Below are 15,301 nucleotides of genomic sequence, written 5' to 3' on the forward strand. Positions count from 1 at the left end.
GGGGCGGTGGCTCACGGTTCCCCACAGACACACGGGAAAACTTCATTTACACCTAAATGGGATGAATTCACAAAGCAGCAGGGACTGGAACTTGCTTGCCTTCAATGAACACAGTAAATCAATACACAAAAAATATGCATGTAACTAGAAAAAAATACACACATTTCATACAGCCTACAAAAACAGTCCTGGGATCTCCAGAAGAAGAAAACATCAAAAGCAGATTAAAAAAACCACCAAAAAACCAAAACACACAAAAGACCAAACCCCAAAATGCTGCTAGTGCACCAAAAGCTCAGGGTTTTTTCAGTTGGAAGGATATAACAGGCTCTTCTGTTTTGCAGAGTGTGGACAACGGCCGCTCTTTGGCAGCATCTCGGGATCCCGGATCGTAGGTGGCCAGGACGCCCTGGTGGGAGCGTGGCCATGGGCTGTCAGCCTCCAGGTTTACCAAGGCTGTGCATCGTTTACACACATCTGTGGTGGAGTTTTACTTAGTAACAACTCAGTACTTACCGCTGGCCACTGCGTTACAGGAAGGAAGTATGTATTCAGGCTTATGGCTCTTAAGTATAAGGAGGGCACGGTAAAAGGCAAAAAGTAAATCAGCAAAGCATCTCCTGTGGTATCTCTGGACAAAAGGCAAATCATGGGACCTACATGGGCCCAGCTCTCAGTGCAGAACCCCTGTGCAGACCCAAACTGTTTACCAGTCACCCCCACAGCGGGACTGGTTGTGGCTCTGAGCTCCTTGTTTCTTTAAATGCGCTTCTACAAACATTAATTTAGATAGACATAATATCACAAATAATTTCATTTTTATCTGGCGCTCTGGAGAATTGTGGAGGTTAATCTGAATTTTATTGCCTGCCCTTTGCTTGTCACAGGCCCAATTCAATTCCCACTTAATATCAGTAAAGATTTTTTTTCTCAACATACTTTAATAGAAATTAGGTCTGAATGACTCCAGCCCTGTTTCTAAATGTAATATTAAGTTGGTATTCATTACTTGTTACTTCTACTTAATGGATTTCCCAAATCTAGGTACAATTAGAAGCATTGTAGGTATAAGCCTATTTCTTTTCTGCAAAATAAATCCATGTTTTTATGTTTCAAAAAAATATCTTCCAGGTGGCCTCTGCTGGGGTGGGAAACAAAATCTGAGTATCAGCTTAAATCATTAATCTGAATTCACCTTAACAGCCATAACCAGCACTGGGCAAACTGAGAGTTCAGAACACAAGGGTAATTAGCCAAATCTGTTCCAGAAAATATTTACTGCAGAATTTTCAATGTGTCTTTCTAAAGGTGCATAAGCCAACAGTAAAACAATCAGTTAAAACAATGCCATCAAGAAAGGTATTTACTTCAACGTAACTGTAAAAAACACATGAATTCTCTCTTAGGGACCCAAATAAATGGAGAGCTGTTCTGGGCATCCATAACCTTTGGAAACATGGGCAACACACAGCAAAAAGACGTATAAGAAGCATCATCGTGCACCCAGAATTCAAGACAGAAACCTTTGAAAATGATATTGCGTTATTTCAGCTCTATTCCGCAGTACGCTACAGCGACTACATTCAGCCTGTCTGCTTACACCTTCACCCCTACATTGACAATGAGACCGAATGCTTTGTTAGTGGCTGGGGACGTACAGCAGAAAAAGGTAAAAATGTGCTTGTGCTGTTATCACGCTATAAACTACGTAACAAATCACAGAATCACAGAGTATGAGGAGTTGGAAGGGACCTGGAAAGCTCCCCCAGTGCAACCCCCCCAGAGCAGGATCACCAGAGCAGTCACACAGGAACACGGCCAGGGCTTTGGGTGTCTCCACACAAGGAGACTCCACAACCTCTCTGGGCAGCCTGGGCCATGCTCTGGACCCTCACACTCACAAAGTTTGGCCTCATGTTCACATGAACCTCCTGTGCTCCAGCTTGGGACCATTGCCCCTTGTCCTGGCATTGGACATCCCAGAGCAGAGCCTGGCTCCTTCCTCCTGACACTGCCCTTTCCACATTGATCCCCATGGATGAGGGCACCCCTGGTCTCCTCTGCTCCAAGCTCAAGAGCCCCAGCTCCCTCAGCCGCTCCTCAGCAGGAGATGCTCCACTCCCTCAGTCATCTTTGTAGCTCTGTGCTGGACTCTTTCAAGCAATTAAATATTGGCCTTGAGTCCCTTAAGCTCACTGAGAACTGAATTTGTGCTGGTTACAGTCTCATCGCACAACATCATTAAATCCTTCTGTAACCAAGTATCTGCTTTCAGTGTATTTTCCACTGCAAGCAGATTAGATCTACACAGACGTAAGCAAAGCCATGATTTTTCAAGCCTTTCTTCCAAGTATAACACGAAGAAAAAGGAAAATAAACTAGCCCAGCTTTCAGATTCATGGTACAGCTACTCAGTGCTGTCTGCTAGAAATAACTTCTTATTGAAAAACAATTCTGTGCATTGTGAACGTAAGGGTCCCTGTGTATTTTATGATCCCTCAAATTCGCTCTGTACTTGCTGTGGAGTCAGCTGGTGGCGTGCATCTGTCCTGGGTGGAAATTTCAAGGACAGCTGGGGATCACACAAGCTTCTTGCAGTCACCTCTGCCATTCGGAGCAAGGCTAGGAAGCAGTATTGTTATTTATCATCAGTGTTTCTTCAGAATAAGAATTGCAAAAACTACATCAAATCCCCAGTCTGCAAAGCCTTAACCCATTTAAGTTTAAATCCATCAAAGCAGGCACATCTCTGTGTCTAAACACGTACAGACACGTGCTGAAGCTATCTAAACAGAAAAAAGAGCACACTAAGAACTGCTGCACACACCAGCAGCAATATTTCATCTTTCTCTATGCTGTCACAGAATCCCAGACCGTTAGGGATTGGAAGGGACCTCCAAAGCTCATCCAGTCCAATCCCCCTGCCGGAGCAGGAACACCCAGATGAGGTTACACAGGAAGGCGTCCAGGCGGGGTTTGAATGTCTGCAGAGAAGGAGACTCCACAACCTCTCTGGGCAGCCTGGGCCAGGGCTCTGTCACCCTCACTGAGAAGAAGTTTCTTCTCAAATTGAAGTGGAACCTCCTGTGTTCCAGTTTGTGTCCGTTACCCCTTGTCCTATCATTGTTTGTCACCGAGAAGAGCCTGGCTCCATCCTCGTGACACTCACCCTTTAAATATTTATAACCATGAATGAGGTCTCCCCTCAGTCTCCTCTTCTGCAAACTAAAGAGCCCCAGCTCCCTCAGCCGCTCCTCAGAAGGGAGATGCTCCACTCCCTTGATCATCGTTGTAGCCCTACGCTGGACTCTCTCCAGCAGTTCCTGTCCTTCTTGAACTGAGGGAATGGAACTGTTTTCCATTACAGGTAAAGTTTCGGCCGTGTTGAAAGAAGCACAAGTGGATATCATTCCTTCTAGCGTCTGTAACGCTTCAGATGCGTACGCGGGTCTGATTAACGAGAAAATGATTTGTGCTGGCTCTATGTCAGGAGGCATCGATACCTGCCAGGTAAGAGTGAACACCGTGCCCCACCTGCCACCACGGTGACCCCGATTTGCAGCGTAATTCATTCAAATGACACCAATACTTAACAGAAAATATGTGAAACTGCACAAGCAGCAGCATAGAGAGGCGAGACGGTGATTTCAAAGAAAACACATCTGAAAAACACACACAAAGAATTCAGGGATACTTGGAAAGATGAGAATAAGTGAAAGGATGAAGACCTCAAACGTATCTATACAATGCTTGCCACAAAGATGTCAATAAATGACACAACATTACACAAACATAGGTATTGGTAGACACACCTATCACTGTGCCCACGTGGCATCTTGCCTGTTTTGTGCCTCTGAAATAAAGCAGTGGCATTGGGAAGTGATACGGGTCAGTGATACGGGTCAGTGATACGGGTCAGTGATACAGCAAGATTTTGATTTAAATGCTTCTCTTTCTCAGAGAAGACATTTCTCAGGCCAAAAGCACTGCTGTGCAAAAGCTGGGGCACCAGTTGTGATATGGAGAGATTTATAATTAAATCCTGTAACGTGTTCAGAAGTGCTTTGATAACCGCTGCTTTCCTCAGCAGTGTTTCTTAAAGTAGGCAAAGATTGAGGGTACTTGCACGCTGTGTGGGCAATATATTCTCATATTGACTGAACAGTGAGGAAGTTTAGGGAGACAAGCCTGAGAATGAAAAGGTGCAGGAAGAAAAACAACACAACTTTAGTTAAAGACACTGAGGCCAAGGTAGTGTCACCAAATTTGATCTGGAAGGGAATATATGTTACTGGTTTTTTTTATGCTGTTTATTTATAGGGAGACAGCGGTGGACCTTTAGTGTGCTATCACCGTGGCACCAACAAATACTATCTCATAGGGATTTCTAGTTTTGGATTTGGCTGTGGCCGACCAAAATTTCCTGGGATCTATGTCCGTTTGTCTCCGTACGTGGGATGGATCCATTCTGAGCTGATGGGTAACAAGGCTGTGACTCCCATAAGCACTGCGCTCACCACCGCTCTCACTGCGATGGCTGTAGTACTTGTGTGGACTTTCTGAAGGGACAAACCATGGTGTCACCACCCAGAAGCTTGGCCTGCCTGCTAAGACTTTGGAAAGAGAGCTAATGCCTGTTTTGGAATAAATCTAAGAGCCAAAGCACACACACTTAGTTTTTAGAAGTCATGTTTACAACTGTATGATCTTTGCTTTCTGCCTTTTGATATCCATCCTATCCATAGAGGAAGTAACAGCCTTGACCCTAATAATGACAGTCACTAGAGGAACGTGACCAACTGAAAATACTGTTTTCCTACCCTATTTCTGTGCTTTCCCAGCTATGAGAAGCTTCGGTACTAAATAATACAGCCACGATCTTGTAGATGGCAGAGACGCTCCCTCTGCTGGGTGAATGCGAGCAGAGCACGAAGTGGTTTCAGTTCACTGAAGACTTTTCTGAAAACAGAAAAAAACCTACAGAAAATGTTTTCTCCGCTCATTCTTTTCAGCGATGACTCCAATTTATGCCCAAACAACTTGGTGCTCTGACTGCTGAAAGGACACATCCCATACAAGATCTCTGGGTGCTGTCTCATACACTGAGTATTTATTCTTGGCCGCTGTAAAAGACCCGACACCACACCACACGTGCACGTTTGGTCAGAACCACCGCAGCGCTATGGTCATTAAAAAGAAATGAGGAACATCAGCATTGTATTTTGGCGACTTTATTTACCAAGGTCAAAATTTGCAACCATCTAATTGTTTTGACAAATATTTACAGTTCATATAAAGCATGTACTTCTGTTTGGAAATAACCAGCAGAACAGCATTAGGTACTCTTATCTCTTACTCTCAGGATGTAGCTTTTATTCTCTTACAATCTAGATCTTGAAGTAAATCCAAAATAAGTACTTCATGATAAGTGATTACGTAAAGAGCAAACTCATGTTACTGTTTAATATTTCCAAGATGAAAAATAAGCTGCTCTTTCCAAAACACTATTTTAAGAGGATAAAAAAAAAATCGACTAACGTTATGGCTGGCAGCTCTACATTGGTTTCACTTGCTGAATACAGAAAGAATTGGCCACCATTATTATTATTTTCTTACAGTCTTAACATGTGATAGCTTTTTCAATTATTATTCCGTATTACAAAAGAAGGTAAAGGAACAACAGCACACAGTGAGGATCAAAATGCCGTACAGAGGAGTCACCAGATTAGTTTTACTGTAGGTCAAACCCTCTTAAACATACGCCAGATTGCGCGGACACACCTGGGGGGACACAGAGCGAACAGGTCCGGATCCTCTGAGGTGCTGAGCGTGTTCCCAGGTGCTCATTTATCCTGAAATTCCTCTGACAGGGCCAGGAGCACCGAGCCCCTCTCCTGGAGCAGTTCCCTGCTGCAATGGCTTTCCCAGCCTCACTCATTATTTCTGATGCGTGACAAACGCGCTCTGTTTTGACATGATCGCCAACACAACTGTATACTCCAGTTTGGCCTAAAGGAAACGTATCGTGGATCATGTCCACAACCATCGGATACTTAGAAACTTTAGGAAAAAAAAAATATATATATAGCCTACTAAGAAGGTGATTGTGGAATGCAGTCTTTCTCATACCATTTGCAAAGAGCTCTGCTTGCTAAAGAAGTCCATTAATTCAAAAATGAGTAAAAGAAAAGTACTGACTGACCATATGAGAAGCATTACACATCTAGGGAGTGAGTACATCTTTAATTTCATTCAGATCCGAGCTAGCACAACACACACACGTAGCTCTAACACCTTTTGAATAGCAAAGTCCATAGTGCAATTCCCGCTGACATAACTGGAAGCAGGATTCAATCCTAACTATGGAAAATAGTGTATTTATTACTCATGCAATAAGCACTGCATACACATTGCTCTATGTCACAGAATCACAGAGTCACAAAGGGTGGAGGGCGGAGGGGGCCTGGGGAGGTCGCCCTGTCCACCCCCTGCCCACGCGGGGTCCCCTAGCGCAGGCTGCCCAGGACCCCGCGCCTTTGGAGGGTCTCCAAGAACGGAGAATCCACACCCAAAAGAGTCCTGATCGCGTCAAACACTTAATTTTACCTGAAACAAATCCAAATGGTACAAACTAGAATCTCTGATAGCAATCAGATCTAATGTGCAGATATCAGCAACTGTGGGGAATAAAAAGCCCTGATCTCATCTTTTTTTTTTTTCTTTTTTCTTCTTTTTTTTTTCCCAATACTCTTTAAGATCCATTTGTTTTGCAAGTTGCCTACAGACATACAAAATTAATTCAAATGTCTCCTACGCCAAAGAGGATCTCATTTGACTTTGTACTATCCATAAAAAATATATGCTCGAAAATCTGGTTCACAAAATATTTCATTTGTTTACTAAAATGAAATATATAAACTGTCAAAATACGTATATAAACTCAATTTCAGAATTTGCAAAGATCACAATTTAGCTACAAAATATACCAACCATCTACCTGTTTTCAATAGAATATTTTCTTACAAAGATAACCATTACTTTGCAAAATATCACCTACCTTACAAAATTAGTCCGGAAATTTTGCACTACTTTCAGCATAGAAACCATACGCTAGAACCTCATTAACCCTTTGGTATAGATCTTCAATTCTGTATTATTTTATCGCTCTTCTTCTATTTGGTTTAAACCTTCCAAAGCACAGTAGAATCTCCAGACAGAATAAGCAATGCGTGTTTCATTGGATATATAATCAGCACACGATTTATTTTGCAATTATAGATGTTTATCATGCCCAGCAACTAAGAACAAACTATTTGAGATCATTCTTCCGAAACTTTTGTTCACCTGTACTCCTTCTACCGCTCCGTACTTAAAAATAACTGGATGTGTTGAATCCTCTTAGGAAAAGTCAACACCCGATTGATTCCCTGTGCCTCAGACATTTTCAGGACTAAACCTCTCACCGCTTCCCGCAGATCCTTTCAAAATTGGATAAACACAGCAAACATTGAAAGAAATCCCCCCAACTTTTGAAACTGTCAGCTGAGAAAGAGTAAACATAATTTATACCTCTAGCAAAGTAGTAGCTTTTTATCATCTGCACCTGTAAACGACAACTTACAGGTCAAAATAAAAATATTTACATACAAATAACTGGAGAGGAAAAAAAAAAAAGAGTAAGGATTGAAAAAGAGTAAGAAATCAAAACATATACTGGTTCTAAATGTCACTACTAATGTCAACTATGGCAAGGATTCCATTTCATCCACGTTTGAATCGTAACCAAATATCGCCTCCGTTACAGGAGGTGTTTGCAGAAATTGTCAAAGAAATTCTGATCACCTGCCTCGTCAAACGTGTCTGTCCTTTTACGGTAGATGCAATCTTGACTTTAGAAAGTTTCCAGTTGTGCCAGCAGGGATTTTGGTGAGGTTTTCTTGTTTCCTTTGTTTGTTTTTTTTGTACTTTGTCACCAACGTGTTGTAAATAAAATCTAGAGAGTCTTTAAGTTGTGAAATCTAGGTAGAAAAGTTTCATTTTTGACCTTTCAGCTAGTTTAAAAAATTCAGTATAAAAAAAATTTCTCCTCTGAAATTTCAACAGTCCACAAAAGTTTTACCTACTTTTCTTACACACTTTTATGACAGTAAAGATCTTTCAAAGTTTTTAGCTCTTCAATTAGAGTTTTGTTCTGATTTTCCAGGACTGCAACTCGATTTTCCAGACATTTCACGTACTCTTTCTTCTTTCTGCGGCACTCTCGAGCAGCCTCTCTGGAACAGACAAGCAGGAGTCATTGCTGATTTTAGATCCGAGACTTGTCTGTTATAGGAACCTTATGACAGTGACCAACAGGAGAGGAGCGTGCATGAACAAACCAAACCGAGAAGTACCCATGGACAGGACAGATAGGTGCAGAGCAGGAAATTCAGCAGTGCCCACACGTGGAAGTCAGGGAAAATACAATTTGTTTTCTCCAAACTGTGTGAGACAGAGCATGTACATGTTTTGGTCAGAATTTCCCATGTTTTTAGGTGCTGGATGCACCACACTCCACTGATGGCTCCATCAGTGAACTCACAGGACTCTAATTTGTCCTCTGAAGATCTATTTCAGCACATAAACTAATCAAAGCAGCCCCTGTGCACGTACATACCTGTTCTTCATCAGCCTTATTTCTCGTTTCAACTGCGGATCATCTGTCTTGCTTGACTGTGACGTGAGAGTGACAGGAGAGGTCATCACCACGGTCTGAGGCAGGGACGTGGTGGTTGGCGTGGTGCGGATCTGGTAGGTCTGCATGTCTCCTGAAGCAGCTGTAGCAATAACAGCACAGGACATCAAAAATGTGGCAGCATTAGAAACCTCCGCTCGTGTCAGGGATCGGTATTTCTACCCGTTTCCAGCGGGTGTACTTACTCTGCACTACCACCTGGTTGCTGGGTACGAGTATCTGCTGGCCATCCGACGTCTGCGCGTACTGCAGGATCGTTGTCCCGGGCTGGGAACCGCCAGCGTTTGCCATCGTTAGTGTCTGCAGGCCTTGCACGCCGTCGGAGCCCGGGCTGGCCAGCTGCAGGCCGTTTGCAGCAATGGCAACTTAAAGAAAAAGGAACAGGCACACAAGTATGCAGCTGTACATCGCAACACACGGATGAAGGTGAATCTGTGGGCTGCACGCGTTTCCACTGCTGATAATCACTGCCACTGCTGAAAGGATTGTTTTCTTCTGCCACTTTCACTATCAGATCTCGCTGCTGGGTTCATACTAAACACACTGGGTGCTCGTGGAGAGGTGCTGGCAGTGGGAGATCTCTGTGAGAAGAGCTCTGGGACTGCCCCGAGCCAGGCACCAGCTCCACGTGGAGCCACACAGACTCCTCCATGGAAAAGTAATTCAGAAAAGGCAAAAATGCAAACAGGGGAAGGGGAAGTGAGGAAAAGCAGCGTGAACACCCAGCTGGGACAACAGGAGAGGAGGTGCTCCAGGTGTCAGGGCTGGCTGCTTTTTGGTTCACAAGCACAGCGAATACCAGGTGATAAAATCAAAGGAATAAAGCAATTGTTTTGCTACCTCCCTGATGCCACAGTAGCCCCATGACACATACAATGATATCCTCACTGATATCTCATCTAGGACTAAATCCAGCACGAGAGGACTGCTACGTATTCATAACAAGAGCCTCTGAATGTCCTGTCTTAATGTGCCACAGTTAAGACAATGAAGCACTGAGTTTATGTGGAGTCTTTAGATACCGTGTAGTAACAGTACTAACTTGATTGATTGGTAGATAAATAACCAAACCTTTTGAGTTTCATCTTAGTCAAATATATAACTAAATGTGTACTTTGAGGCAAGTTGAATTCAAAGTGTGTCTAGTGAAGCACATATTTTGGATAACGTACTGTACTGTCCAGTGCTCGTCTGGTAGATAGGCGTGGGAACGGACATGGATGTAACAGTAGAGACACCAGGACTCTCCTCATCTCCTTTTCTATCGCGTGTATCTTCAGAAGAAAGATCTTTCAAAATTTTTCTATTAAAAAAAAAAAAGTTTCATTATCAGCTCTAGGAAAAAAATTACAAAATTATTTGAACAGCTAGGATGTGGCATTTGAAGTTTCCTTGCAGGAAATGACAGCTAACACAGCAAATGTTCAAAATTCACTACGTGAACAGATCCGATGCGTGTTTCAAGGGAAAGAAAACAACTCAGAGTATGACCGAATGCATGCAGCTACAGAAAGATGTTGCTAATTTTGTTTCAAATAATAAAACACAAAATATATGACACATAGGACTTACCTGTACGATGGACGACGAGCTAAGATGCCTCGAGCTTTCTGTGAAGAGCCTATGCTGTCTGATGAGTCCTGAGAATCTTCACTCTCAGACAAAGAAGATACCTAAAAACCACATTTCATGTGGTTAGCAGGTACACTTCAGATCAAACACCCAGAAGAGATTACACATTTTAATTAATTACAACTAAAATAATGCAAAACGAGAAAAGCTCAAGGAATGCTCCCAAACCATTGATCACATTAAAGGCTGAAAAACGTCCACCATGTGAAGCTAGCTCTTCTACCTGGACTAAACCGACTGATTCATCCATACACCCATTTTCAGACAGCAGTGTGAAGAAACACAAATGCTTTATTATTTCCATAAAAACCATACAAGCCTGACTCTCCTACTGGCTGATGTGCTCCGAAACAGCGAGCCACTCCCACACATAAGTGTCTAAGGAGGTGGTGGGAAAGGAAGCAGGAACCTCCTTTATGTAAAGAAACAAACACCAAATCCTTGAAATCTTTTAGGGAGACAGAAAAGCAGTGTATTCTGTTGGTCAGAATATAAGAATCAAATGAAAATAATATTTGATGCAGCAGCAAAGTATTATCTGTAATTTTATCTTTACTCCACCGTGTCCTCGTCCGGCTGGCAAGTGTTATTTTTCTGATGTTCCTTATTAAACACAAGCTAACAAAACATTTACTTGTACTTATCTGTGTGGCAGCAACAAAAAGTCAAGAAGAATGCACACAGCTCTGGGAAAAGCATTTCTCACTTAACTGCTGCTACAGAGACAAAAAGAACAACCTACTATCAACATTCTTTTAAAAGCTGCTCATGTGTTACTTTTTTTTTTCCCCCTTTTGAGCAACAAGGCCACAATGTTAATAAATTACAGAAAAAAAAGGGAAAGAATACAGTCAGTGGGGACCCTGCAACTAGAACACGATGATAGGAAAGGGATGAGCGGAGACTCAAGTAAAGGCAACCTCCTAAAACAGACGCTGAACTGTTTTCAGGAGAGAGAAATGTGTTTTCCTTTCCCTGACCTGATGTTACAGGAACGACGGCAGCTGAAAGCGCATTACGTGTTTCTTTTCCATGCTTTATCAATTTTGTGTCCCATGAACAGATAAGCACGCTGCAAAGGATCAGTGACAAACCACTGCGTCTCAGCACCGTTCTTCTGTCGCTCGGCTGCCCAGCACAGTCGTTTGCCCAGAGTAACTCCAAGGACCCACTGCAGCAGTAACAGACTCAACCATAAACTCCCCAGGGCACCTCTTTGAAGAGGTTTGTGCAAAAATCACGTGGCAGATGAGTAAGAGACACAAGCAGCATATTGGGTACCACAGAACCGGGGTTACAGCGTGCAGGAGGTGAGCAATCGACACTTCACCCACCATCCACTCTTCCAAACACACCTTCTTCTTATGTTATGTACTCTTCTTATCTGGGTATTAAACCCCACTGCCTGCACTTCAGTGAAGAGCACCAACTAAAGAGTTTGGGGGTTTCTTTTACCCATGGAAGCGATGCCAAATAGTTTAATTTCAACTCCAAAGGCAACGTTAGCGCTACAAATAATTTCAGCACTAATAACGACGTATTCCCAAAACACGTCACCAAAACCAAACCGATGTATTCACCAAAACACGTCACTTTCTGGCTCACAGGGCCAGAAAGGCAGCGCTGCGGCAGAGGCAGCTGGGTCAGACAAGCCTTTACACGTCTCTTCTCGTCCAAAACCCAGGATTTTTGGCTGATGAACAGACACACCGTAGTTACCTGCACTGTTTGCACCTGGGGCGAGTGGATTACAGAAGAGGACTGCGCTGTCTGGATGACTCCCTGGACCTGGACTTGTTCTCCAGGAAGCTGAACGACTGTCAGGGGAGCAGGACCTCGTAGAGACATCTACAACAAAGCAAAGAGTCATGAACCGAGCGCTTGTTCCTCAGGATTCACACAGCGTACGTACACCCAGGAAAACAGGGGAGAACACGCGTTAGCAGAAACTTCTTTTACATCTAATTAGGTCAGAGAAGGTATCCTTTAAAGGCACATTTTTCAGATACAGATCTGCACAGAAAGAGGCTGAAACAGTTACTTAGGCTATGGGGGAAATCAAATATGGAGCATAACGTGCAAAAGATTCAATTGTTGCAAATTAAATACACGCAGTTCTTAACGAGACACAATGGACTTTTCAGAATCGCAGCACTGAGGCTGAGCACCACTGATTTCACCTAACGATGTCCATACACACGGATAAAGTCCACGTTTGGGGCAGTTTATTTAAGATTTAATTCCACTTTAAGAGTGTCTTAGATTTAAATAAGCAGAAATAAAAGTGCCTAGTAAGTAACCTTAATTCTCCCTAAAGTTATTAGGAATTTAGGGCACTGAAGTCTAAATCAAGGTGAAATGATCCCAAAAAGTGAATTACTCCAGTTACCCTATAGAAAATACTTTTTATGTACTAGCAGCTTTGTATTTTTGACGTTGAACTTGCAGGAGCCTTTGCACTTAGCAATTGATTAAAGTGATAGATGTAGATGCATAAGTAAATAACCAGTTTCCTCACCAAATTTCTTCACTACTTTTCTTAATCTGGAATCTATGAAAAGATGAAGGGCTCATTAAAACCCATACAGCTGACTTCCCATGTCACGCTGCTTTCATATACATCGTAATATTAACTTACACTGGCAACCTTACAGCAGCACAGATCACAAACCCAGCCTGTAAACACACAGCAGGACGCTCGCTGATGTTCCCTCCTGGTTTTGCCTCGTGTCATTTAAATTTTGCACCAAAATCTGCATCACCTCCACAGGGCGAGCAGTGACAGAACTGCAAAGCCTCACTGGTTCCCAGGACTGCGAGGGGGAGCAGCCCTGGCCCAGGGACGCCCGCGCAGAGGCACAGGGTTGAACCAGGAGGAATTCAGCGACAGCTTCACAAGCGACGTTCCCCTGTAGCAACTGTGTCAAACTGCCACCTTCACAGGATTTATCCCATTAAGTACACTCATGTTGGGCTAAACCCCAAGTGTTTCCATGGCGCTCAGCACCCAGGATTGCCACTCCTACAAGAAGAGCTGCAAATGCTGGGAAAAGAAAAAGGAAACGAGGCCCTCAGTCATTGCTGAGCAGCTCCTGTGCGTGAGGTCAGTGACGATTCTGAAGGACGTACAACCCAACAAAAACGATGGCCTGCATTTCTGCACGGCACAAGCACAGAACTTCGTTTTGGTCTTTTGAATACAAGCCATTTTCTTAATGTGGCGTTGCACATTTTTTCCCCTCGACCTCCTTCTGTTTCGTCCTTCTCTGCGTGCTTCAGAACCCAACGGTTACTACAGCTCGTAGTACATCAAAAACGGCTCTTTTAACTACCTCAAACGTTTGCCGAGATTTGGCCCAGGCTTTACCTGTTGAGCAATATGAGAGAGCTGAGCTGCCTGTAGTGTTGTACCTTGTACGGCCGACGGTTGCGAAGGCGTCACCGAGCTGTTGCTGCTGCTCTTGTGCACCTCTTCCATAATCAGCTACAAGAAAGGAACGAGTTCAACTGCATTAATGATAAATGTGACCAGCGGGCAGGTGCCCAACTTCACAGAATCACAGAGCGTTAGGGATTGGAAGGGACCTCCAAAGCTCATCCAGTCCAATCCCCCTGCCGGAGCAGGAACACCAGATGAGGTTACACAGGAAGGCGTCCAGGCAGGTTTTGAATGTCTGCAGAGGAGACTCCACAACCTCTCTGGGCAGCCTGGGCCAGTGCTTCCCCTGACACAGAACCTTTGGAGGCTTTTTTTTGGACATTTTTCATTTGTTCTTTGTCCTTCGATGTCGTTTTCTCTTATGCAATAACACGGTGGGTTTTGTCACCTCCCCTCTGATACCCTGAGTGTTTTTATGCCTCCTGATGGGGACAGGAGGGGAAGGACGGGGTGGGAGCGCAGCCCCGGCCCTCAGTGCTGGTGCACACCCGGGGCTGAAGTCGCCTGCCAGACGTATTTACTGCATTTCCTGTATTTTTAATAAAAATAAACACAGTCGAGTCATGAGACCGAGGAAGAAAACCACGATGCAGCATTTATCCTAAAGAACATCCCGCTCTAATAAAATAATTTTCCAAAATGTTTTACCCAAGCCACCAGCCAAGCCTGTTTTAAAACATCCCAAGGTGTACGAAAACAAAACAGGGATTCGAAATCAAAGCACAGAGGACACGGTTTTCAGTTTTAAACCCTGCAAAAGCCACTCTGTCTCCACGTAACACAGCCAGCAACGCTCCTCTCATGTCTAAAATTCGCTCTTTCACTGTTCAACGTGCCTTGACAGCATCCCCGCTCCGATACCGGGGGATTCGCTGATGTAAAAAACCCTGGCTTTTAGGTGGGGTGAGTGGGTGGACCAGCCGAGAGCATTAAGAGATGATCGGCGAGCGTTAAACATTTTGTCACAGAACGTTTGAAACTGTTGAAAGGACAGTTGCTATGAGACTGGAAATTACATTTCTTTCTGTGGAAATGTGAGTCATTGATTTTTCCCTACTGAGATAAACCACAGCTCTTGCAGCCTGACGTGTGCTTCGAGGGTAAAAAGTCAGCGCGAACCAAGACTGGAGCCTTGTTCTCTCAACCCTTACTCATCCGAGGAGTCCCCTGCAGAACTCCTCGGAGAAGTCAGATAGGATTTGTGGAGAGAAAACCGATGAGACACCGATGGTTTGGTGACACACGAAACTGAATCCTTCCCAGCACAGAACAAACGCTCTCCAGCGCGCGACATTGCTTCCCAACGTACCGACTGCTGTTGGCTTCAAACAGCGCAGCCAGGCTTGAGCTGAAGCAGCAAAACGAAGGCTTCGCTTTGGGATAAAAAGCTGAGGGGGCTGAGCAGAGCCTTGGCTGCTCCCGGCTCCTGGAGACCTTCACTGGGCAGAGCAGCCCCGACCAGCGCTGCCAACGCCACAGCACCCCCAGCACCACAG

The 15,301-nt window shown here is 44.0% G+C and overlaps 2 protein-coding genes across 3 annotated transcripts; one reads left to right on the top strand and one right to left on the bottom strand.

The window, feature by feature from the left end:
• Nucleotides 1-344: 344 nt before the first annotated feature.
• LOC104534911 (transmembrane protease serine 12-like) lies at nucleotides 345-4,563 on the top strand (the record flags this gene model as incomplete). Its single annotated transcript, XM_010184923.1, has 4 exons — nucleotides 345-543; nucleotides 1,407-1,669; nucleotides 3,368-3,510; nucleotides 4,321-4,563. Coding segments are annotated over 4 exons (848 nt in total), but the record flags the coding sequence as incomplete, so codon positions are not given.
• A 3,215-nt stretch (nucleotides 4,564-7,778) lies between these two features.
• On the bottom strand, nucleotides 7,779-13,844 carry ATF1 (activating transcription factor 1). Of its 2 annotated transcripts, XM_010184921.1 has the most exons (7): nucleotides 13,734-13,844; nucleotides 12,086-12,214; nucleotides 10,307-10,407; nucleotides 9,907-10,037; nucleotides 8,920-9,099; nucleotides 8,657-8,816; nucleotides 7,779-8,273 (listed from the first exon to the last, which is right to left on the bottom strand). In XM_010184921.1, the coding sequence occupies exons 1-7, from the start codon at nucleotides 13,842-13,844 to the stop codon at nucleotides 8,129-8,131; spliced, it is 957 nt and encodes a 318-aa protein (XP_010183223.1). In that variant the 3' UTR covers nucleotides 7,779-8,128. The 2 variants fall into 2 exon arrangements, with proteins under 2 accessions (XP_010183223.1, XP_010183224.1); XM_010184922.1 differs by lacking the exon at nucleotides 12,086-12,214.
• Between the last annotated feature and the right edge of the window lie 1,457 nt (nucleotides 13,845-15,301).

The sequence above is a fragment of the Mesitornis unicolor genome, unplaced genomic scaffold (assembly GCF_000695765.1).
Source record: "Mesitornis unicolor isolate BGI_N332 unplaced genomic scaffold, ASM69576v1 scaffold47645, whole genome shotgun sequence".
In the NCBI taxonomy this organism is placed as follows: Eukaryota; Metazoa; Chordata; class Aves; order Mesitornithiformes; family Mesitornithidae; genus Mesitornis; species Mesitornis unicolor.

Bases quoted from the DNA above. Each gene is read 5' to 3' on its own strand.
- ATF1 (XM_010184921.1), bottom strand. From the start codon at position 13,844: ATGGAAGAGGTGCACAAGAGCAGCAGCAACAGCTCGGTGACGCCTTCG. The intron at 9,100-9,906 runs GTACGTTATCCA...TTTTTCTTTAAG, and splicing joins GACGAGCACTGGACAGTACA to TTGCCATTGCTGCAAACGGC. The intron at 8,817-8,919 runs GTAAGTACACCC...TTATTGCTACAG, and splicing joins CAACCAGGTGGTAGTGCAGA to CTGCTTCAGGAGACATGCAG.